This window comes from Panthera leo, chromosome D1 (assembly GCF_018350215.1).
Source record: "Panthera leo isolate Ple1 chromosome D1, P.leo_Ple1_pat1.1, whole genome shotgun sequence".
In the NCBI taxonomy this organism is placed as follows: Eukaryota; Metazoa; Chordata; class Mammalia; order Carnivora; family Felidae; genus Panthera; species Panthera leo.
In genome coordinates, this window is record NC_056688.1 from 18224262 (window position 1) to 18248340 (window position 24079).

General features: G+C 51.6%; 1 protein-coding gene across 2 annotated transcripts in view; it reads left to right on the top strand.

Moving 5' to 3' along the window:
* Window positions 1-24079, top strand: part of GRIK4 (glutamate ionotropic receptor kainate type subunit 4) — a 351626-nt gene that overhangs the window by 271756 nt on the left and 55791 nt on the right. For both annotated transcript variants that reach the window (XM_042904208.1, XM_042904207.1), the window contains one exon: window positions 2659-2862. In XM_042904208.1, the coding sequence (XP_042760142.1) occupies window positions 2659-2862 (204 nt within the window). The remainder of the gene's footprint in view (window positions 1-2658; window positions 2863-24079) is intronic.

Below are 24079 nucleotides of genomic sequence, written 5' to 3' on the forward strand. Positions count from 1 at the left end.
AGTCCGTCCAGGCCCCACTTACATTTTACCTGGGAGCATGGCCTAGAGGACGACTGGGCCATGTGAGGCAGTGAGAGTTCTGAGAAATGAGTTGGCATCAGAGGAGGCGATGGGACCCCCAAGGACAGAGGTGAGTTAGGTTAGGCGGGAGAAAGGGAGGGAGAGCAGCTGGGGCAGAGAGAAACCCTTGAGTGGAGGACAGCAGGTGTGGAAGACAGGAGACTGGCCCACCTCATGGACATGGCAGTGAACTTGGCCATGAAACAGAACCAGGCCACCTTCGACACAGAGCTCCCTCTCCCTGACAAACAGCCTTCTGCCTTCTTCTCTCCTACTTCACGCTCACAAAATCACCCTCCTGTACCCTCCCCTCATGACTTCTGGGCTGTCGACTCTCAGCCCTCCCCAACCCTGAAGCCCCTTCTGACTTGAGCTCAGCAAACCAGTGTCTCAGCACTTGTGTCTCTTAGCTTCTAGCACGATCTCCACCTTGATGCTCAGCCATCTCATCTCGTGCGGGTCCCAAGCCCGGTCGTCCTCACCATCCCCACTCACAGCTACCCATCAACGGTCAGCCTCCCGACTTCCTCTGGGTCTTGGTACTCCCTGGGCCCACGTCTTACCCCTTCCTTGTCATATCCCCTGAGCAGTTCTGCTAAGCCCTTTGCACACCAAGCCTTCAGTCCCGCCCCCAACGTGACTCTGGGGCCTGGCACGGATTCCCTCACCTCTGTCCCTTCCCCTCCTCTCTGTGTCCACGTCCATGTCTCCACCTCACCTACAGGCCTCCTTCCCAGCTTCTTTGCCGCCTTGGCCCTGTCTCTTTCCACTTGGCCCCAGGACCTCACTGCACCAGCTAGCGCCTCTCTTCCTTCTCTGATCTCTCCTTCTCATGGGATTCTTCCTTTCTACCTGCAAATACACCCTGGCCTCTCCCATCCTCAGATACCATCGCCACCCCCTTGCCCACACCCTGCTGCCCCTCCAGCTGCCTCCAGCTTGGGGGATTGTAAGTCGTGGTGTTGGTGGGCCCTCGGGGAATCCTCCAGCCCAGTGGTTTGCAGATGGGGCAACCGAGGCTGGAGGAGAGACGAGGCCAGTAGAAGGTGGGTGGAGAGGCCGTGTGCCTGCCTGCCTTTATCTCCTGACTTCTCAAAGTTCCGGTACCTTCTTTCTCATGCACCTTGCATTCACTCCCCATTCCTGTGGAGTCCTGCCGCCCCGCTGCACCTGCCGTGGGAGGGTTGCCAGCAACACCTGGCCAGGGGCCCCCTTCACAGCCCTGCTTCATCTCTGCAGGGGAACGTGTGCACCCTCCTTCCTGAACCTCCTTGGTCCTTGGCTCTCATGGCCCCATTCTCCTGATTTTCAACTTTTCTGGTTGCTTCTGCTTTATCTTCTATGGCTGCTCTTCATTTTCCCACTGTCTAAGATCAGGGCCTTGTCCTCTTGTCCCCCTTCTGTCCTCCCTCATGTCTTCCCCCGCCGATGGCCTCACATTTCCTGCAGCTTCAGCCATCCATTCTGTACAGAGGCCTCCCAGTCCCTGCCCCGGTCTTGCCCTCAGTCCACATTTTAAGCATTCGGTCAGGGGTTTCCTCCGGGATAGCCTGCCGGTACCCCAAATTCAACACGTCCCCAATCGTCTTCCCTTCCAGACCATCCATGCCCGTGATGACACCTTCCTCTGGACATCCACCGAGGCTCCAGTAGTCTGAGGACCCCTACCCTCTGTACCCCACACCCCACCTGCCCTCAAGCCTGGCCCTCTTTGTGTTTCTTCCAGCTCTCTGCGCTCTATCCTGAGCCAAACTATGGCTCAGGACTCAGTATCTCACATCAGGAGAGAGTCTGCCCTAGCCCCAAGATGCTCTCTCTTATTATTTAATATTCTTAATCCTTAAGTCTTTCAAACCATCCATGTTCCCCTACTATGTATGTAGGCTGTGTACCCACCTTGCCCTGGCACCCAAGGCCCCTCTGACCCTAATTTATCCTCCGGGCACACAAGCCATGCTCCAACTGAATGGAGGGTCCGTTGTCCCCTAAAGAGGCCATGCTCCTTTGCACTCAAGATTATGCCCTTGATCTTGCCTTTCCCCTGCCTCTGATGCCTTCCATTAACACTATTCCATCTGTATTCCATCCCCCTCTGGAACCCAGCTTGGGTTTTACCTCCCCCATGGAAACTTCTCTGGACGTTTTCCCCAGAGAGACCCACCCCTCTTCCCAGAGCTCTCGTGGTTGGACCTGCTCTGCCTTGGGTTGCATTTGGTCAGTACATGTTCTTACCTCACCCGCTATATTGTCAGTATCCTAGTATCTCATAATGCCCTGTGACAGGTCCATGTGGAATAAACAAACAGAAGGGAAAGAAAGAAGGGATGGGAAGGGGGTGAGGTCAAATGATGACCTTGCACCAGAGGGAGGAGCTTCAGCTTGACCCTCTGTGCACTGAGACCCTTGTGTGTTCCTGGTAAGAGAAGTGTCTTGAGGCCAGGAGGGGAGCTTATTGCCACCTCCAGAGCAGCCCATCGCCCCAGTCACTTCCATCCCTCTACCTCGTCTCCTCCCCGACCTCTGCCCCGGCACCCCCATCCCTCGTGGCTGAGACACCAGGGCTAAGATGAGAATGACAGCTGCCCAGTTTTGCTGCAGGAAAACCCGTATTTAATGCTGAAGGGGAACCACCAGGAGATGGAAGGCAATGACCGCTACGAGGGCTTCTGTGTGGACATGCTCAAGGAGCTGGCAGAGATCCTCCGGTTCAACTACAAGATCCGCCTGGTCGGGGATGGTGTGTACGGTGTTCCTGAGGCCAATGGCACCTGGACGGGAATGGTCGGGGAGCTGATCGCTAGGGTAAGGAAAGAACAGGTGGTCTAGACTTGGGGGTGGGCTGGGGAGGGGGAATTGAAGGGCATGAGGTTTGCCGAATGCTCATGAACCATCCACGTATTCAGGCAGTCATGCCTTTTTCATGTATTTGTCCATTTTTTTGCACAAATCTTTTCCGTGCCGGCACCGAGCCAGGCACTGGCGGTAAACGTTAGTGATGCAGACCGCCATGATCCCTGCCCTGTGGCTCTCCCAGTTCAGCACCTGTAACAGGTAATGGAGGTCTTGACCAATTAATACGGATTTGAGGTTTGGGTTCGGGGTCCGTTTTCTGGATACGCCTGGTGCTTTCTGTTCGTTCTGACGATTTTACGGCTCGGTAGCACCCCCTGGCAGAGCTTGGGTGGGCCTGGGAGAATAGAACACGCCACATCAGTTGACTTTGACACTGGAGAAGTGGCGGTCAAGGGAGACATGGTAAAATAACAGGGGGAAAAGGTTCAACCGTCAGAGGAGATGGTCACGGTTATGGCTATTTTGTTATTACTTCTCGTACTACTCTCTGCTGTCGGTAACGTGCTTCTGCAGACCCGAGCCAAGGTGCACTTGGACAGGCTGTGGATTTTCAGGGTGAATGTGGGGAGTTGGTTAAAATGCAGGTGAGCATCGTAGAATGTCAGTCATCTGTTTGGTTAGAGCAAGGATATAGAAAGTTCTTCCTGGGGGACATCTCTTGTTTTCTTGGCACACACTATTAACAGCTGTACAAATTAATTAAGTCGTTACTGTTTCACGGCCCCTATTTCCGTAACCGAGTTTTTGTGGCCGGGTCCTGGTGATGGGCACTCAGTGCAGAGAGCACAGACCTGGGTTCCTAGCACGACCTTGAACCAAGCCCTTTCCCTCTCTGTGCTTTCCATGTGCAGAAGGAGCCCCTGCAGCCTCCCAGTGAATGCCAACGTGCAAGGGTTTTACATACATTATCTTGAATCCTCTTTAAACATACCCTTTAGCTCGATGTTATCCTCACTTTACAAATGAGCCATCTGAAGCTCAGAGGGCTTGAATGACTTGTCTGAAGCCACATAGTTAGTATGAGACAGGGCTGGGATTTGAACCCAGATCTGTGTAACAGCCGGGCCTGCGCTGTTCTCACCGCCGCACCCCACCACAGCTGGACTTTGATGTCACCAAGAAAGGTACCCTTCCAACTGGGCCCCGCCTTCTCTCCTTCCTTTTCATGCTCCCTCCCTCCACACTGCTCTTCCCTTCTGCCTGGCTTTCTTCTTTTCTTCCCTTCCTTCTTTTTTCTCTGCCCTTTATCTCTTGAGTTAATACGATTTTAACCCTTTATATGTACCAGGCTTGGGGTACAAGATACATTTTTGCCATGATCGTCTTCAAGGATAAAAATATCTGTTGGGTATTAAATAAGCAGTCTTTGATGCCTCATGGTGAGATGGTTTGTATAGACAGGAGCATGAAAAGCTATTTAAGAGGTGAGGAGAAGGGGTGCTTAGGAGATTGCCTGGCTGTATAGACAGCATTTGCAGTGACCCGGCAGGGTACATAGCAAGACTCTGAACCCTCCAGTGTGAGCTGTTTCAGAAGTGAGGCCTTGCTGGCAAGGAGAGGCTCTCATACAGAGGACAGACCGGTCAACAGAAGGCCACAGAAGGCCTAGGGAGCCCAGGGAGCATTTCACAGGGGCAGGGCATAGGGGTGAAGATTTCCTCAGAGAGCTGTCTGCTATCTTGATTTTTTTTAATGTTTTTATTTAGTTTTGAGAGAGAGACAGACAGAGTGTGAGCGGGAAAGGGGCAGAGAGAGAGGGAGACACAGAATCCGAAGCAGGCTCCAGGCTCTGAGCTGTCGGCACAGAGCCTAACACGGGGCTCGAACTCACACGCCGTGAGATCATGACCTGAGCTGAAGTCGGATGCTTAACCGACTGAGCCACCAAGGTGACCCTGTCTGCTATCTTTGAGATTCGAGCCCACCCTGCTGATGGTGCCCATGCTTCAACCCCTCATCCCCCACCCCCCAAAAAAAACAGATTTTTTATTTGCATTTCACTGCAGAGGTGGAGCCCGGTGGTTAAACCCCAGGAAGCTGAACTGCCATGACTTTTCCTTCTCTTACCGGCAAACTTGGTCACCTTGAGTCCGTTTCTTCAGCCCTCCTTGGCCTACCTGGTGACTGGTAGGGCGACTTCAGGGATGTCAGAGTTAGTATACAGCCAGTCCCCTTATCAGCCCCCTAATGAGCTATGACATGGACCGGCAGGGAGAGGGGAGGAGCCTGGGACTCAAGGACACGCGGCTACACACTGAATGACTTAGGCAATCAGCCAGGGATCTTCAACTTCACCCCAGATTGGCTTTCAAGTCCAAACCCTTGCTGCTTTGGTCTCATCTAGACATAGCTACTCATATCAACTAGTTAATTACTTAAACCATTAATTCAATAAATATTTATTGAATGCCTTCTGCTATTCCAGATGTTGGAGATACAGTGGGGGGGACCCCATAAACGCAGACACTGCCCTCATGAAACTTACCAGCGAGAGACAGATGTTAATGAAGGATCACATGCATATAGAATTTCAAACCGTTAGCGCAAGGGAAGAAAAGTAGAAGGAGCCGTGAGGACGTATCAGAGGGCAGTGGGATCCAGTCTCGAGAGGCGAGAGGGCAGGGGAGGGAAGTCTTCCCTCGGGAAGTGACGTTGGAGCTGGTATCTGAAGGATGGGAAGAGCATCCCAGCCCAGAGGCTGTCTGGATGCCACTGGGATTGATTCTGGGCTGGAACGGGTGATGCTGGGACCACCACCTTCCCCAGGTTCAACAATTAGATGTGTCTGCCAAGATGTTCCCTAGGTTTCCATTAGTCCTAAAGCCAAGATCCATCCTGTCGTACAGAAACATTGCAGAGGCTGGAACGGCAGGGCTTTGAATGTCCCAACGGAAGGAAACCTCAGAGCTCACCACATCTAAATCTGTCACTTTTGCAGACGAAGCAAGGGAGGGTCAGAGAGGTCAAGTAACCTGCCAGAGATCACATAGCTAATAAGTACCGAGTCCACATTGAAGCCCTGGGCTCTCTGGCTTCAGCGCTCATGGTCTGAGAGAGCACAGATCCCGATGTTAGACCTAAGCTAAAGTTTCAGTCCATGCGCTTACTGGCTGTGTGTTCTTTGACAAGTTATTTTATCCTTTCTGTCCCTTCTGCAAGCCTTCAGTGTTCATTGGGAAGAATTTTAAGGATCTAAAATAACACACACACATGGGGGCGCCTGGGATGGCTCAGCCAGTTAAGCGTCTGACTCTTGATTTCAGCTCAGGTCATGAGCTCACAGTTCGTGGGTTCGAGCCCCGTGTCGGGCTCTGTGCTGTGTTGAGCCTGCTTGAGATTCTCTCTCTTTCCCTCTCTCTCTGCCCCTCCCCTGCTCAGTCTCTCTCTCAAAAAGTAAATTAACTAAAAATAATAATAAAATAACACACACATACAGAGGAATAACACACACATACAGAGGGTTTGACATATAGGAGGCATAGGAGTTACCTTAAGTCAGGGCTCCCTGGAAAACTGAGCCCAAGGGGGAAGTTCCCATGCTAATTGAGGGTGTGCACTTCCGAGGCAGCAGAAGTGAGGGGGAGGGGAGGGGAGTGGCAGGCCAAGAGGACATCTGTCCGTCCTTCTAAAGGAGTACGTCCCTGGGCTGGCCATAGCTCTGCTCCAAGCCCAGCTGAGTGTTCGCTCTTCAGAGAGACCCAGGAAAGTGCCGCCTCACCGGACAGCCCGTAGCGATGGGGAGGAGAATGCACCTGCTGAGTCTCCTCGGCTGAGGTTCACCCCGCAGGGTGTCACCTCCCCATGTGCCCCAAACCCCGTGGCCGCCTTCAGACAAGTCAGATCCTGAATCAACAGTGACAGCTCCCCTAATTCAAGCCGCAGCCGATGGGTGTGAGCAGCTGACCCCCTTCCTGCCGGCGGCCTTGTCCAGTGACAGAATGTGCTACGGATTGTTAGGACACAGCTGCTGTCGCGCCATCCATCCAGGGGCCACGGGTAAAACTGAGCATGACTCCGTCCCCCACCTCGCTGGGGGAGCCCGGAGGCGAGCCTTAGCTGGTTTGGACCAGGAGTGATTTTTTTTTTTTTTAGTAAGCTCAAAGCCCATCGTGGGGCTTGAACTCACGACCCTGAGATCAAGAGTCACATGCTCTACGGACTGAGGCAGCCAGGCACCCCTCAGGAATGATTATTATTAGGCTCCTGGAGGTACACCAGGTTGTGTCTCCGTGACCCCCTCTTGTTCAAGGAGAATGCCTTCCCCCATAGGAAAAAAAAAAAAGGAAACTAAGCCCGTCATCTGTTAACAGCTGCAAGTGAAAACAGTTGTTCACAACATCACACTGGGGTAAGCCTGAGATTCCATCATGGGGGCGCAGCAGTCCTGGGCCAGTGCGTCCGTGCGCACCGTCCACGCCTGTGGCTTTGGGGGCTGCTCACCCACGTGGCACGTGTGACATCTGGGGGAAGAGACCGTGTAAAGGGTGAGGCCCCCGGGGTGTGCATGGACAAGGCTGCCCACCCGCTTCCCCTGGACAGCCAGCAAGATGAGGCCTGGTTGGCCTGCAGTAAGAGAGACGGAGGCTAGATATAAAGGGGAATCACACCCCACACACAAGGGGCCGATAGCCCTTGGCTAAGGAATCTCTTTCTGTAGACAGTCTGAAGAGCACAACAGCTTCCCGCATGTCTGAGTGATACGGAGTGAAGTACAGAGGCGTGGGCCACCTCCAGTGGGTGTTCGAGAGCCTCAGAGTTCACGTCCATTATCACCTGCTTATCCAAGGCTCTCGGGCTTGGACACATGGCCTATTAGTTGCAGAAGAGCATTCAAGCATGTGTTCTGCATCTGTTTGGAAATCATCGGAATATGTCTTCTGGCACAAATCCCATTACAGGTGGGAATGTGCTTGGAGTGACAAGTAGATTCACATAAACTGGACCAGGTGGGTGGCCTCTCCCCCCGGTCCTGTGGCTGAGCCGCAGAGGTGAGCGGGATGAATCTATTTGGGGATCTGGATTCGTCTGGCCCCAGTCAGATCCTTCCCGGATGAGCCCGTAGCAGGCCTGCCCACAGTGATGGTTTGTCTTGATGGAGGTGAACTTGGAGGGGAAGGGGTGGAGTGAAGTAGTGTGAAGAAGGAGGTACCCCAGGAACAGTCTCAGGGATCCTCCTGTGTCACTCCAGTAAACTTACTTACAGTGTTAATTGAAATTGTTCAAGGTATTCAGATACAAAGATGAGTGGACGGCTCCCGGGTCTCTCTTTGATGGGAGATAGTTGGGTGAAAGTTGGGTAAAAGTGAGAAAGGCATTGATGGGGAAGAGCAGGGTATGGACCGAGGGCTGAAGGACCGGCTCCTGATTCTGCTGGTGACGTGTAGGAGAGACACCTGCAGGGGGTCATGTTTGACCAGAGTCTTTAAGGACGAAGAGAGGTTGGCCAGGCACAGGAGGGACATGGAGAGCAAAGAGCGTGCCGGGAGGGAAGGAGCATGAGCTGCCAGGCTGAAGATGCATGGATATTTCCATTTTAGGTTAGGATGCCTGAAGCAGAGCATGGTGGGAGATGAGGCTAGGAAGCAGGCAGCGGTCATTGATGAAGGTCCCACGTGACGAAGGGCCCCCAGTGTGGAGTGTGGACGGCTGGAGGAGTGGGACAAGACAGAGGCAGGGGAGCCTGCCTGTGCAACAAAGGTCTCGGCTTTCTTAGACTCATTTCAGGAGTAAACTTTTGGATCGTGGGGCTACCTCATTTATGCCTTGTCTGGATGCCTCTTGCTTCTTTGGTTAAGCCATTAAAAGGCTTATAATAGATGCTACTTGTCAGTGGTCAGATGGTGAATCCTTTAAATTGGCTTTCTTTTAAAAATAATTTTATTTTAGAGAGCAAGAGAGCACGCACAAGTGGGGGAGAGGGGCAGAGGGGGAGAGAGAGAGAGAGAGAGAGAGAGAGAGAGAGAGAGAGAGAGAGATTGAGAGAGAGAATCTTAAGCAGGCTCCACACTCAGTGCAGAGTCCAGTGCGGGGCTCGATCCCACAACCCCGGGATCATGACCTGAGCCAAAATCAAGAGTCGGATATTCAACTGATTGAGTCACAGGTGCCCCTTCCCTTCTGATTTCTTAATGAATATGTATTTTACACAAGTGAAAATGGGGTCATAGTATATGTTAATACAGAAGTCACCAGGACACAGGGACCAAATGAGAGTGGACCACGAGAGACAAGTATTTCAATAAGAAGACTCCTAGATTTCTAACTTGGACATCGGGGTGGATGGTAATGCCAGTTGTTGAGGTGGAAAATTCAAAAGGAAATCAGGTCTGCGAGGAAAAGGGAGGACGAAGTTAGCTTCGGAATGGGGAACTGTGAAATGCCTTTCGGACATCCAGGTAGAGGCATTCAGCAAGGAGTTGGCTACAGTGGGCTCGGCACCCTGATGCTGTGGGTGCTAGGGTGCGCGGTGAATCGGAGGTGGCTGCTGAAGCCACGAGTGGGGAAGGAATCACCCAGGAGGAAAACACAGGCTCGGGAGGCTGCCGAAGGCCCCGGAAAGAAAATGGGTAAAGACGTTTTCCACCCCTTGAAAGGAAGTACAGAAAGTTAGCGATACAGGAGTCACTGGCAAGAGCAGTTTCGTGGGTGGCCGGATTGAGATACGATGGCAGGGGTCGAACCTGGGAGGAATGAATGGTCTGTAAAGAAGCCTTGCTTTTATGGGAAAGCAGGAGAAGGGGTTGTCGCTAGAGGGAGCTGTGGAGCAGAAAGGTTGGCTGTTGTTCAAAATGAACTCCCTATGGACAAGAGCTGCCCAGAGTTGAGAATGGGGGCGGGGACGGGGGGAGGACGCAGAGCCCGCCACGAGGCTGGAGCAGTGTCAGGGTTGGGTGACCGTCAGGACCGGGCCGAGCACGGGGTGGGGGGTGGAGCATTTGTGAAAGGGTTTTGGAGTCCTGGCCAAGGCGCGAGAACTTCTTCCCAAGGCGGATAACTGGGAAGCAGCGCCATCAGGGGCATATCCGTCCGGGCTGTTGTCTCCATAACGCTTCACAAGATTCTGCAGTGACTTCCCATCCGAAACCGCTTTCACCAGTATTCACTCCTTACCCGTTTCACAGCAGCGCCGTGAAGTAGATGTCGTTATCCCCATCGTAGAGATAAGCCACCGGAGACTTAGAAGTACAAAATGATTCTCCCAGTGTCCCACAGCCAGCAAGCGGAGAAGCAGGGTCAAGCCCAGGCACCAGTCCGCGGCAGGACACGACCTCACCTGCTGCAATGGCAGCCTCGGGTCCCCGCAGCCACCATTGGCATTCACTTTGGAGATGTCCTCCTAGGCAGAGGATTTGGAGGGTGTCCAGGACTTGGTACCCAGATCTGGCTCTGGCCTATGAAGGGTTTGCACTCCATCTGTGAAGGGCAAGAGCCGGGCAATGGTTTCTGTGACCCCTTCCTCTCTCCCCCAGTGTGGGTGAGGCGTTCTTGTCGGTTAAGCCCCGAGGACTGGTAACCAGGAAGGGGAGAGACTGCGTTTCACATCCTCGGGACCCAGCTGCAAATCACGTTCGGGAAGAGGAAGAGTCCTCCTCTGGCTTCAAAGTTCAGAACCAACCACCCTGTTGGCATTCAACACCGTGTTGGCAGAATGGCACATTTAGGTTCAAAGAGAAAAGGGCTTTGGAAGGCTTAGAACCAAGGCTCGTAAGCCTTTGACATCAAATCGCTCTTTCCAGTGACATTTTGATGAGTTAAGTGTAAATGAAGCCGAAATGCCTCCTTCCATCTCCCCTGCCGGGCCCCTTTGAGAGAGGATTGGGGAGCGAGTTTGCCAGAGGCCTGGTATTGTGGGCTGTCCGTGGCCTCAATCCACTTGGGAAGGTTGTCCAGAGACATTTTGCTGAACTAAAAAAATACCACAACTAGTCCCCCTGGGATTACTTTTCACCATGAAGCCAGACTATTTTAACTGCAAATAGGTCAGAGAATTCTATTCTTTAAAAGAAAGATACCAATCCAGGGGCTAAAACTGAGTGTTCAGCGCATTCCCCCATGTGATATCCAAGCTCAGGGAGAATTTTACTCTATCTTCCCCTTGGTTTCTGAATTTACTCAAATCAGGAAGAGATGGGGTTCAGTGATCACTCATTCATTCATCAAAGTACCCACTCCCTGACAAGCACTATCTGGATGCGGGGAATGGCCAGTAAGGAGTCCAGGGTCTACTCTAAGAGCCAGAAAGGTAAAGCAAGAATTACAGTACCATGTGATACGCGCTGTATTAATAGTGATAATAATCATGGCTGACATTTATTGAGTGTTTCCTATGAGACAGGTGCTGTTCTAGGCCCTTGACTGTATTAACTCATTTAGTCCACACAGCGATCAAATGTTGCAGATGAGGAACTTGTTCACGGTCAGGTGGGTACTGAGGGGCAAGGACAGGTCTGGCAGAAGGACAGGCAAGGTGGTACAGGTGTGAATGGGGAAGGGCTCACCAAGGAAAGGGAAGTATTGAGGATGGAGAAGGATCCTCTTGGTAGAAGAGAATACTCTAGATGCGGCAAACGCCAAGATACGTACTGAGCAGCGTGAGTGGTTCTGTGTGGCTGAAGTCAGACATGGGAAGGAGCAGAGGCGAGGCGAGTAGGGCTGTAGACAGGGGCCCGTTGTGATAGGACTCGTGTGTTTGGATATTTAAACTCTGTCCGGGAGGCTAACGGGGAGCTGTTGAAGAGCAAGATGGTCTGTTTTGTTGGAAGAAGGGAGCGGCATTATTGGCTCTGGCGTGGTCGCCAAGGTTCCTCTGGCAGGAGAGAGGGGAATGGACTGGATTTGGGGAGACCAGATGCAGGCGTATTCACTAGACAGCTGTCCCAGGATCAGGTGGATGGGATGGGCCTCGAGTCAAGGCAGTGGCGGTGAAGGTGCCCAGAAAAAGATGGCGACATGTGGGGATCTCACCATTTAATTCTAGGGCCCATTGAGTGGGGGTGAACGTCCCTCTGTGTAAGCCTTTAAGTGTGGGTTTGGGCACCTGCCTCTCAGGGAAAGAGGGATGGCTGTTTGACTCTGGGAATGGCCCTTTCTAGAAGAGCATCGTGAGGGATGCAGGTCAAGTCGCAGTGCTGGCCTGCGACTCCTTGAGACCCGGACGGGAGAAAATCCATCCTGTCTGGCTCATTATTCACAGACCATTGTCCTTGAGAAGAAAAGGGCCAGAGCCCTGGACTGCATGTTGGGCCACGGCCGCCTCCGCCCTCCCTCTCAGCAGTCCCTGCCTTTACACGACTCTGTCTCATTTCTAGTTCTCAAAGCTTCTGTTCTGCCACGCACCTCCTTTTACCTACCCGATAAAAAGCCAATAAAAGCAGTGTTGAGACTGCAGCCACACTCCCATTCTTCTGAGATGACTGTGACGGCGGCCACCAATACAGCTGGGCTGTCCCGTCTACCTCTGGGGACTGCTTCCCTCTCCCCATCCAGAGGCGACCTGCGCGCACCCCGCAAGATTGGGACGAGCCCCCAGATCCACCAGAGGGTTCTGCTAAGGCCTTCAGGGTTTTTTTTTTTCTTCCTCTTATTTCCCTTGGCTTTGTGGTGAATCAGGATGGGGGTCTCCTGTGCTCCAGACATTTGGTCACATCTCTCCTGAGTTCCAAGCTGAGCCCCCAGGAAAGCACGTAGGAGGAGAGGGGGCTGATCACTCCTGACAAGGGCCAGGCACTTTATAGGAACTCCATGCGTGGCATTTCATCTAACCCTCATATGACCCGAGAGGCAGGAATTCTTGTTCCAGCGTGCACAGATGAGGATATGGAGGCTCAGAGTTGAGTGATTAACGCAAGCGCAGATACACCCCGGGTGGCCAGAGCCCGGACTCCTGCCCCCCCCAGACCCCAATCTTGCGCTCTCCTCACTGCGCTGCAAAGAGCACATGTGAACTGCTGACTGGCACACAGAACGCTTGTGGCCGAACCTTCCCGATCTGCTGGAACAACGGGGAGGAAGGAATAGGCTGCAGGTGGCTCTTGAGTGGCCAGCTTGAGAGGGACACCCGGATGACACTTCTGTCCTCCCTGCCGTTAATCCTGGGGGTGGGGGCTTTTGTAACTGCTTCCTTCTTAGAGGCTAAGAAGGCACAGCCCCCGAGAGGCCAACACCTGAAAGTGCTCGGATTTGAACCCAGGTTCCTTCCCTCTAGGAGCCCTCCAGCTAGAAGGGCAGGCAGACAAGCAGAAATTTCTAGAACACAGCAAAGCATTAAGAAACAGTTCCTTCGAATCCTACGGAACGAGGCGCCATACAATAAGCGTTCTTTGCATAAACTTAGAAAGGTCACCCATCAGCGAGTTTATGTCAATGCAGATGTCAACCCAAGGCTTAGAAAACCAGGCTATCAATTGAATAATCAATCAGCAGAAGGTAATTTAACACGTACTATGTGTAGGTCACTGTGCCCTTTTACCCTCGGTGGGGGTAAGAGGACAGATCAGATTTGGTTCTGCCTTTGAAAGGTTACAGACGAGGTGGTGTGGAGGTAGGGGGAGTACAGACCCATCAGAGAAATGTTTGCTCCGGTGTGGCCACGACGGATGTGAGTTCAGCCCTGAGCAAGGCGGGGCCAAGTAAGGGCATTGTGCATCACCTGTGAAGGTACACAACCTCAATCCTTATCTCCCTTAGAGTGGCCTTGTAGAGTGTGAGGTCCAGAGAAGGTCGGCCCAGATTCAGGAAAAGACCTCGACAGGAATTGACATGGGACTCTCGGGGGGATTGGGCTTCAGTCGTGTTCAGAGTTATATCAGCAGCTTCAGACTGGGAATTCCTCCAAACCCCATGGGCGTCTAGAAGCAGGCTGGGAAATTGTCAGAGGCTCACTTCTTGGGAATTATTTCCTCCTTCCCCACTGAGTGCCAGCTGTTAAGGGGAGCGAGGGGTCTGCAAAAGAAATGGAAATGTATTAATTAAGGCATCTGAAAGCCTTCTAAGAGATTGGCTTGCTGTTCGGCAGAAGAGACAGGCAGTAAGGAATTGATGTGGGGCAGGGGTGGGGAAGGAAGCTATAGAAAATGGTATGTTAGTATCTTCTAAGGGTACTCTGGTCCTGATTGCCCACCCCATATGGCAGAGGTAAGATGTTATCTGCAGGCTCGTTCATATTCTGGGCTCTAAGAGCTCTTTCTCGAACTCCAGTTCAACACCTGGGCACTTAACCTCTGTCTCAGTCCCCAAAGTACGTTCTTGTTCACCATCTAGATTTAGCAATTCGGCCCCTGATTATTCCTCAAGCCTGAGTCTACCCCTGGTCCTTGGGCTCCCTTTCTCCACAGGAGTAAGGATCCTACCCCTGCACCTGAGGCCAGAGCCCTAACTAACCCTGCTGATGTATTTCCCATCCTCAGCCAATATTACCTGCCCATGGGTACATTGATTCAACATCAGTTGTGGATTCAGGTAGATAAGACACGGTTCTTACTTGCCCTGAACTCACATGCTATATACATAGAACCTCCAAATACAGTTGTACAGGTAGTATATTGTACAAGGAGTGAACAGGGCCTGAAACCTAACACTCGCACTGCTCACCAAGCATGTGCAGTGGTGGGGGCATGGATCCACCTGTAGATTCTCTTCCTACAGAGAAGCCTTTAGTTTGCCAAACCATGTGCCCACTACGCCTGCTGAGAGGATCAATTTTTTCTAAGTCATACAATGGCCCCAGCTATACTTGGAATGAGGTCCAATGTATAAAAATAATGAGACCATAGTATGTGATGTACGCAAAATGGAATCATACAAAACTTTGTGGGAACACAGAGGAAAAAGGAAACTGTTCGTCTCCAGGAAGCCAGGCAGAACTTTCGAACAGAGCTAATGATAATAATAGCTATTGTTTGTTGACTACCTACTACCTGTCAGACATTTATCATACATCATTTCCTCTCCAACAACAATCTTAAAAGATGACTATTATGATTCACATTTTATAATGAAGACGCTGAGGTTAACCCCAGCTTAACGGAGAGGCTAATTCAAGGTCACACGGCTAACAAGGGATTGATCTGGAATTCAAAGCCAAGCCTGGCTGACATCAAAGTCCACAGCCCTTCTAACACACTATGATGCCTGAAAGGCAGGTACAGTCAAGTTGGACCTTGATGGACAAGTAGGAAGTGGACAAGCTCCAGGGGGGAAAGAGTTGCAGGCCGGGAACTGTGTGGGCAGACGCAGAGTCTGAAATATTTGACAGCCTTAAGGAACGTGAGTAGTGCGATGTAGGCTCATTACAGGTTGAAGGGAGGTCAGTAGCTTGAGGTGATGCGGGAAAGGCATGGCTAGGCCAGGTGGTGAGGATCACTGTAAGCAGTTTGGCCTTGATTTTATTTTTTTAAGATTTTTTTTTTTTTTTGAGAGGTGGGGAAGGGGCAGAGAGAGAGGGAGACAGAGGATCTCCTGTCTGCACAGAGCCTGATGCGAGGCTCGAACCCATGAACTCTGAGACCATGACCCGAGCCCAAGTTGGGTGCTTAACCAACTGAGCCACCCAGGTGCTGCAGGAGTTTGGGCTCGATTTTAAAGATTTCAAAGATAGTAGGGAGTTTCTGGGGTGTTTGTTTGTTTGTTTGTTTGTTTGTTTGTTTTTTAAGCAGAGGACTGACCTGAGTAGGTCCTTGGTGTAGAAACAGACCCCAAGGAAGTGGTTCTCAAATTGTGTACCTTGAACCAGCAGCATCAGCATCATCCGGGACTTGTGCAGAATCCAAACTCGGGGGCCCCATCCCGACCTACTGAATCAGAAACTCTGGAGTGGGGCCCAGCAGTTTGCATTTTAACAGGTTTTTCAGGTGGTTGTGATGCACGTTCAAGTTCGAGAGCACTGGTTGGTGCCCGTGATCTCCAGTTCGGGAACCGCTGGTGCCTATGCCTCTCGACTTTGAGAACCGCTGCTGCCCGTGCAGTTCAGTAGATGGATAGAGTGGGAAGGAACTGGAAGCAAGGAGACCAGTGCAGAGACTACTGAATAATTCAAATGAAGACTTGAATGATGGCAGCAGCAGTGAGAGTCGAGTTGCGGTAATGGATTAAGCAGGCATTGCAGAAGTAAAATGGATGGGGCTTGGTTATTGAATGGGGAGAGAGCAAGGGAGGGAGGGCAAGGGCAGACTCCGGGCTGACTCCTGCTCTCTGTTTTGGATGACAGGTGGCTGGTAAAGTCATGAACTGAGAAATAGTACATAGAAAAAGAGTACCTTTAGGAGACGAAGACATACACGGAGTACATGACATGGGTCTGAAGTGCCAGCAGGACTCTGAGGGCGAGAAGGACAGGAGGTCGTGGGTGAGGGAGGCCAGCGGGAGGGCAGAGCTGGGCCTGCTCTCCAGTTGGGAGTCATCAGGATACACGCGGTGCAGAAATGGAAGGAGTGGCCATGCTCACCCCTGTCCCCACACCCCTTTCCTGCCCCCTGGGCCACCTGTGCAGATCTCTGCTCTTCCAGGTGAAAGCTGTGAGGGCAAGTCACCCAGCGTTTCTGACCCCCGGGTCTTCATTCTCCAAGTGGAAATAATGGCAGCCACCTCCGGGTTAGAAATCAGTGAACTACAGTCTCCATAGTGTGCCTGTCATGTGGTAACTCACAGGGAGTGCAAGCCCTCTCCTGTCCCTGTCGCCTGTTACCCCTCTCTCTCTGCAGGAGGCTGTCCTTGTACTTCGTCTCTGGGCCTAAAGCTCAGGTCCTCAGCCTCCCTGCCATCCATCCCCCTCTACACACACACACACACACACACACACACACACACACACACACACTCAGGGATGTGCACCTGCTCCCTTGAGATGTAGGCACCCGGGGCTGGTCCTTCCCTCTCCCAGGCTGACCTGGGTTGATTCCTCTTTGCCACACCATGCCTGGACACTACCTAAGTTTACCAGATCAACAGAGCAAGCAGCCCATAACCAGTCCTGCTCTCACAGTGGGGAGGTCCAACAGCTTTCCAGATGCTACATGCAATAGTGGTAGCCTGCTGTACTGTTCTGAGCCCCCCTCTTTTCTTGCCCTTTTCTTGTGGGAAAGGGGGGCACAAGGAGCAGAAATTGGAGGGAAGGTTCTCCAGGCCATCTCTTGGGGGAAGAGGCACCTGTGTTAGGTGACAAGGTGCTAGGCAGTCCACATGTCCTCTTAGGCTTAGAGAAAAATACCTTGAGTTGCAAGTCAAGGTCTGTCCCTGAATCGTAAATTAGCAGCTGAATCTTCCTGGGCTACTGTTGCTCACATGTTAAATGAGCGTATCTCTTCCCCCTGTGCCCTGTTTTGCATCAGCCACAATTTCACCAATATCCCTAGGATCTGAAGGACTGATCAAGAGCCCCCAGGGCCCTGTATCTCCTGTCACTTGGCTCTCGCTCTCTCTGCTGCATCACTACTGGCCTTGCCTTGGTTCCTTGGACACAGCATGCTTCATGCCAACATACAACCCGTACATTTGCTCTTCGTTCTACCAAAAATCTGTTTTCCCCAAGTCTCCAATCTACTATTTCCCTCTCATTATTTAGGTCTAAACCAGGTGTCACCTCCTCCAAGATACATTCTTTCTCTGCCACCCTAAGGAACCCCCATCTTTTCTCTTAGTTACATTCTACCACATTACCTTGTTGTATTATCTTCAAAGAGATCATCACCATCTGAAATCCTCTTGCTTATAATGGGACTATTTGATTCTTGTGCATCTCCCTTCACTAGAATGTGAGTTCTCTGAGATCAGGGACTACATCTGTCTTATTCGTGTACTGGTAGTACCTGGAACAGGCCCAGGATACACTAGCACTCAGCAATTATGGGATGGATGGATGGATGGATGGATGGATGAGTGGGTGGGTGGATGAGTGGGTGGGTGGATGGGTAGATGGATGAGTGGATGGTTGGGTGGGTGGGTGGATGGATGGACGGATGGACAGATGGATGAGTAGATGGATGGGTGGGTGGATGGATGGATGGACAGAGGGATAGATGGATGGATGGGATGCTGTGAAGGCATGTGCAAAAGAACGGACCATTACACCCCCTGGCCCCAAGAAAGTTCAAGCCTGGACAGAACAGCCCGATGCTAAGAACCAGCTACAAGTTTTCAGATGATCCCTTTGACTAGCAACAGGGAAAGCACACAATTGGCCTAGATATGCTGGTGCATTCAGCAGGTTGGTGCTGTAGGAGTTGATGTCTTCTCTGGGGTTGCCCTTTCACAGCAGCCATTGGGCCTACACAGGCTTCCTATAAATCTCTGCCTTCCCCCACAACGTACAGCTGGGCCTCCGGCTCACCCCCTGCATAAGCAACCTCACCCCTCTTTCCTCTCGCCAAGGTATAAGGATGTCCAGGGCTGGCTGTCTGGCTTTAAATTGACCACCACCCCCCGACCCCCGTCTCCTAATTTGTTCCCTGAATCACAGCCCACCTTTGTCCTCTCTTGAATCTTCAGTTAGCCTAACTGGGTATCCTCTCAGCCCCCATCACATACATTTATCTTCCAACTGCCCTTGGAGTAAACCTTGTCCCGTTGTACTTGCTGGCTTTGTTTCCTGAGTCTGTGTGTTGAGGGGTAGCAGTGGCCTGAGCATCATGGAGCAGGCTCCCGGATCACCTGCCCGGACGTCTGAGTCACCTCACCTGAGACTCATGTGCCGTGCTCAAGCCCTTGTGGCTCCCTGTGCTGACCTTCCGCCTGTCCCTTGGCTGGAAAGTACTCTAAAGATAATTAACGGGCGCTTTTGACCGAGCACTCACTACGTACTAACAATCGCTTTGCAAATATTATCTCATCTAATCGTTAAAGAACCTTACAAGGCAATGTCTTCTTACCCCCGTCTTGTAGATCCGCAAACAGGCCCTGAGGTGAACTCATCCAAGCCACGTGGTGGCTGCAAAGTGGCGGACTCCAAGCTCAGATGGGTCCACGGTGTGTTCTTTTAATTACCACACAGAGCCGCCCCGAACACATACCAGGCTTTGCTTACCTAGCGGTACCTCAGTCATCAGATCCTGCTGCTGTGGCTCCCTGCCCTGCCCCAGCAGGCAGGCCCCGCTCATCTCTTGTCTTCCTGTGAATAAATAGGCCTGCTTCAAAGAATCTGAATGTGACAGCTCCCTCTGTCCTCTGGCCATCTCTCACTCACAGAAATGAATTTGCACCAGAAGGTCTTGTGGTGTTCAACTTGCTTGTTGCCATGGCTTGGCCTCCCCATCTCACAGTTCTCGGCCAGAATCATTATATGCTTTGAGGGGCTTATTCACAGGCTATTTTTCTTGCCATCCCATAGCTTGTCAGGAGCAGCTGACATCCCGCCATTTGTCAGCATGAGAACCAGGCCTGTCTTGATCGTGCCAATGGTGGTGTTTTGGCAGCTCTCGAAGCAGCCGGGAGCCCTGTTCTGCTCCACCCTTTCTAGAACCTGTGGAATGATTCCTTATCTTCTGCAGCCCTCAGATATGCTCCCCTGCTTGGTGACACATTCCTGCTCCAACTGCGTCCACATTTGCAATTGAGGCAACAGAACAAAGGGCCACCTCTTTTAAAATGGCAGCCTGGGGTCCATTCAATGAATTTGGACTGCTCGGAAAGATGCTGTCGACTCTTGCCAAATGGATCCCCTATCCAAATCCGGGAGACACCCTGAGCAGACCCACCACATCCTGGATGGCAGTGGAACAGTGGACTGGGGCCCTGGCTGGCAGCTGGGGAGTGGCGAACAGTGGGGCCACAGGCAAGAGATCAAAACAAGGTGGATGGCATCAGGTAACAGCACGCGTGTACGTTGGTGTCCGTCGAAAGTGAAGGGGACTCACATAGGAGCAAATCGGGTAGAAGGGCTTAGCCTTCAGAGGACCACCCCCACCCCCCGCCCCAGGCAGGATGGCGCAGCCCAGAGTAGAGGCCAGGTCCTGGGGGCTTCAAAGAGAACAGACAGAGGATAGAGGCAGGATGCCAGGATCAGGAAGAGCGTGACAATGGCAGTGAGCATTTGTTGATCAATGAACATTTCCTCTGCATCAGGCCCTGTACATTAGCTCATTTTACCCTCACAGCCCAGTGAAATAGAAGCCGTTACCCTTCCTACTTTGCTCATGAGACAACAAGTTAAGAGAGGCTAAGTGAGTTGCCCAAGGTCACACAGCTACCAAGAGGCAGACTTAAACCCGGGGCCCTCTGACAACTCTCTGTCACAAAGCACTACGAGAGCATTGCTGTTGAATCTGTGACAGGCTGAATTTCCCCTCTCCTCTAGGTTTCAAGACCCACCTAGAATGGGAACCACTCAGTGCTGGAGGGTGATTGCAGCTCCCAGCAGGCTTCCCCGGGGCTTTGCCCGGTGTTCATTGGACAAAGAGTTGGCTCGTCCAGAAGTTTCAGTCTGTTCAGCTGTTTGGACCAGACTAGGGAGCTAGACTTTTCTCCATCCAGATGCGAATGCAAATCGCGTTAAAACATCCAGCTGTCCCTTCCCGTCCTTCTTGAATTAGCCATCACTCAGGCGTTTAAACAGAGATCCACAGTAGTGTCCCTTTCTTGGGTGTGTGAAGTTCCCAGACTGTGGCACAGTTAATGCAGCCGCTGCAGCCCCTGTGGGTTTCGGAGTCAGCAAGGTGCTCAGTGTCAGGCGTGAAGGCAGCCATTCGTTCTTCTACTCGGGCAAATCACTTAACTTTTTGAGAAACATTTTAATTTAAATACACGGATAGAAAAGCACATAAATCTTAAGTGCCAGCTTGATGAATTGTCACCAAGGGGACATACTTATGGAATCACTTTCCGGGTCAAGAAATAGCACCATGACCAGCACGCTGAGGGCCCCTTGTCCCCACCCCGCCAACACGCCTCCTTTCTCTCTATACACCCCTCCTTCCCAAAGGCAACCATTACCCCCAATTTAATACCACATAACTCTGCTGAGCCTCATTCCCCAGTCTCTAAATTGGCTACTGCTGACCTTGTAGTTGTTGTGGAGCCAAATGCAGCCTTGTGAAAAGCACTTTGAGGATGTTATTATTGGTAGGCACATGACCCATATGAACAAGGTGGGACACCTTTCTGAAGTCGACCAGATGGACTTTGCCACCCAAGAAGAGTGGCCAGAGGTTTATGACGACGTCTCTAGCTCTCTCCTCAAAAAACTACAGGGATCCCTGAGAAAATGCCCTCCCCTCCTGCCCTTTGCAACGGTTTTGACTTGTGCCTATATTGATAAGAGACGAGAACAAAGCTGGGGCTACCCGGTTCTTGGATCTGACTGGTCAGATCACCGCTCACCCTTGCTCGTGCCGTGGGGCAGCTCAGTGGCCAGTCTGAAGCAGAGCTGGGGGCTCCCTCCTGTCCAACAGGACAGTGAGGGCTGAGTGAGACAGTGGAGGGGACTTGTCGGCTTGGAGTAGAGACGGGGGAGGAGGGGAAGCTTCTGTAACTTCAGCAATGCTTCCAACACCTGGTGCTGCTTGATTTCATCGCACTGAAACAGTCCTAATAACAGGCCTGTGAGTGGCACCATTTTTCATTACAAGACTGACAGGTGGGAAGGGAAATAAAAGAGAGACAGCATCGTGGGCTAGTGGTGCTGTCAGATTCCTCCAGCAGCAGAAGCCACTTGCCTGAGCCTGTCTGAACCTGAACGTGCTCTCACGGCGTAGGCCAGGAACCTTGTAGAGCTGGCGTGGTCAGTGCAAGCCCCCTGCTTATGAAGTCGGGGCTGCGAGTTTGATCCCCCCGTGGGCCAGTTAGCGGCGCTCAGTGGCGGGGCCCCACGCTGTGCCCCAGATCCCACCTGGCTTTTTTGGCAGCTGGCGGGAGTGGGAGACGGGCAGAAGTATGAAAGCTTGCCAGTAGAGATCTAGTGCCTCTTAACACACGGCCTGCTGATGACTTTATTGTCACGTGGCCTGGGGGATTTATCAGTTTGGGGGAAATGGGGTATTCATGAGGCTGTAGCAAAAAAAAACACATTACAGGTTCCTGCCTCCTGGAGCTTGCATTCTAGACAATAAACAGCGAAATGAACGCATAAATGAGACAGCTTTGCATTGTAATGTTTGCTGTGAAGAAGACACAACAGGACAATAAGACAGAGCGTCAGAGAGAGGGGTCCGTTAGATGGGCACATGAGGAAAACCACTTGGAGATCTGGACGGTGGGAAGAAGCCAGCCTAGCCAAGGCCAAGGCCAAGGCAGAGCCCTGCAGCCGGAGAAGAGCGTAGATGTGCAGATGCAAATGAACTTGCCCTGTCGGAGGAGCAAGACGAAGGCCAGCATGGCCGGAGTGTGGTGAGTAGGCTGCGGGCCCTGACGCCCGTGGGCCGTGGTCAACGATTACAGCTGACCCTTGATCAACTTGGGTTTGAGTGGCCTGGATCCACTTAGACACAGATTTATTTTCTATACATACAGTACAGTAGTGTAACACAGTACGACGTATTTTCTGAATAGCATTTTCTTTTCTCTACTCGCTTCATTGTGAGAATATGATATTTAATGCATATGACCTACAAAATACGAATTAATCGACTGTTATCGGTTAGGCTTCCGGTCAACAGTAGGCTATTAGTAGTTAAGTTTTGGGTGAGCCAAACGTTTTACGTAGATTTTCGACTGGGCAGGGGGTCAGCGCCCCGCCCCCTGCATTGTTCAAGGATCAGCCTGTACTGTTTGTAAGCTGAGAAGTTTCTGTGGGTTCTTTGCCTGCCCGCCCAAGGGTCTGAGGATAGATAGCATCAGGAGAGTCCATATACTTAGAAGAGGAAAATTTACATCTATTTGGTTTCTAAATTTAAACTGAAATGTGTTATTTCTTTTAATTACGAATGTGGGCAGCAAAGCATACTGATATGAACCATACCTGTGACTTTGTCACCAGTCATGTCAGTATAGTGCTGGTCTTAGACCTACCTGTAGCTCCAAGGTCACTGTAACACAAAGATGTAAAAATATTTTACAACTGGATTTCTTCCCCCCCCCCCCCCCAGTGCTTATTTATTTTTGAGAGACAGTGCGCAAGCAAGGGAGGGGCAGACAGAGAGAAAGAGGGGGAGACACAGAATCTGAAGCAGACTCCATCCAGGCTCCAAGCTGTCAGCACGGAGCCTGATGCAGGGCTCGAACCCACGAACCGTGAGATCATGACCTAAGCCAAAGTCACACGCTAAAGTGACTGAGCCACCCAGACAGCCTGACAACTGTATTTCTGTGTAATACAGTTATGCAATACAGTAAATAGAATAATCATTTTTTAGTTTTTTTTTAATTTTATTTATTTTTGAGAGAGACTGAGTGCTAACGGGGGAGAGGCAGAGAAAGAGGAGGAACACAGAAGTCAAAGCAGGCTCCAGGCTCCAAGCTACCAGCACAGACCCCGACGCGGGGCTTGAACCCACAAACCGTGAGATCATGACCTGAGCCGAAGTCGGACGCCTAACCGACTGAGCCACCCAGGCAGAATAATCATTTTTAAACATTTCTAAAGAAGGGGTTCACAGACCTCACCAGAGTGCTGAAAGGGGCCACGGGCATAAAAAAGATTAAGTCAATACAGACTAGAACAGCATAATCTGCTTTCGTTTTTCAAGAGACCCTTGAAAAACTACATTTGGAAGGGGAGAGAGGAAGAGGCAGGACCGCACCTGAGCTCCGTTTACATAGGTTATTACATTTAATCCTCACAGCAAACATAAAAGACATTATTTCACCCATTTTAGAGAGGAGGAGACTGAAGCCCGGACTGGAGGTAATTTGCTCAGCTGGCGAATGGCAGGGCTGGGATTTAAACAGACATCTGTCTCTCCCCAAAAGGCAAGAAGGCCCATGGCCCGTGAACGGGAGACTATGACAAGAGGTCAAAGGTCAACATTTGCTCAGACCCTCCGGTGCTCCACCACTTCACCGGTGGCTGACCTGCCAACCCCTTCTTACCTTCAGCCTGGTTCTTAACTGAAATCTGCCCGCATAGGCCAATAATACAGCCCTGAGCTGAGCCAACTAAATATTTCATGGGGATTTTCATTTAACTCTAAAGAAATTCATCCAACCCTGAGAGCAGACTGTCACCTCGAGAAATAGCACCGGGGAGCCCTCGGACCTGCGAATGACATCGCCGCTTCCCCAGGAATACTAACGCTGCTCTGGC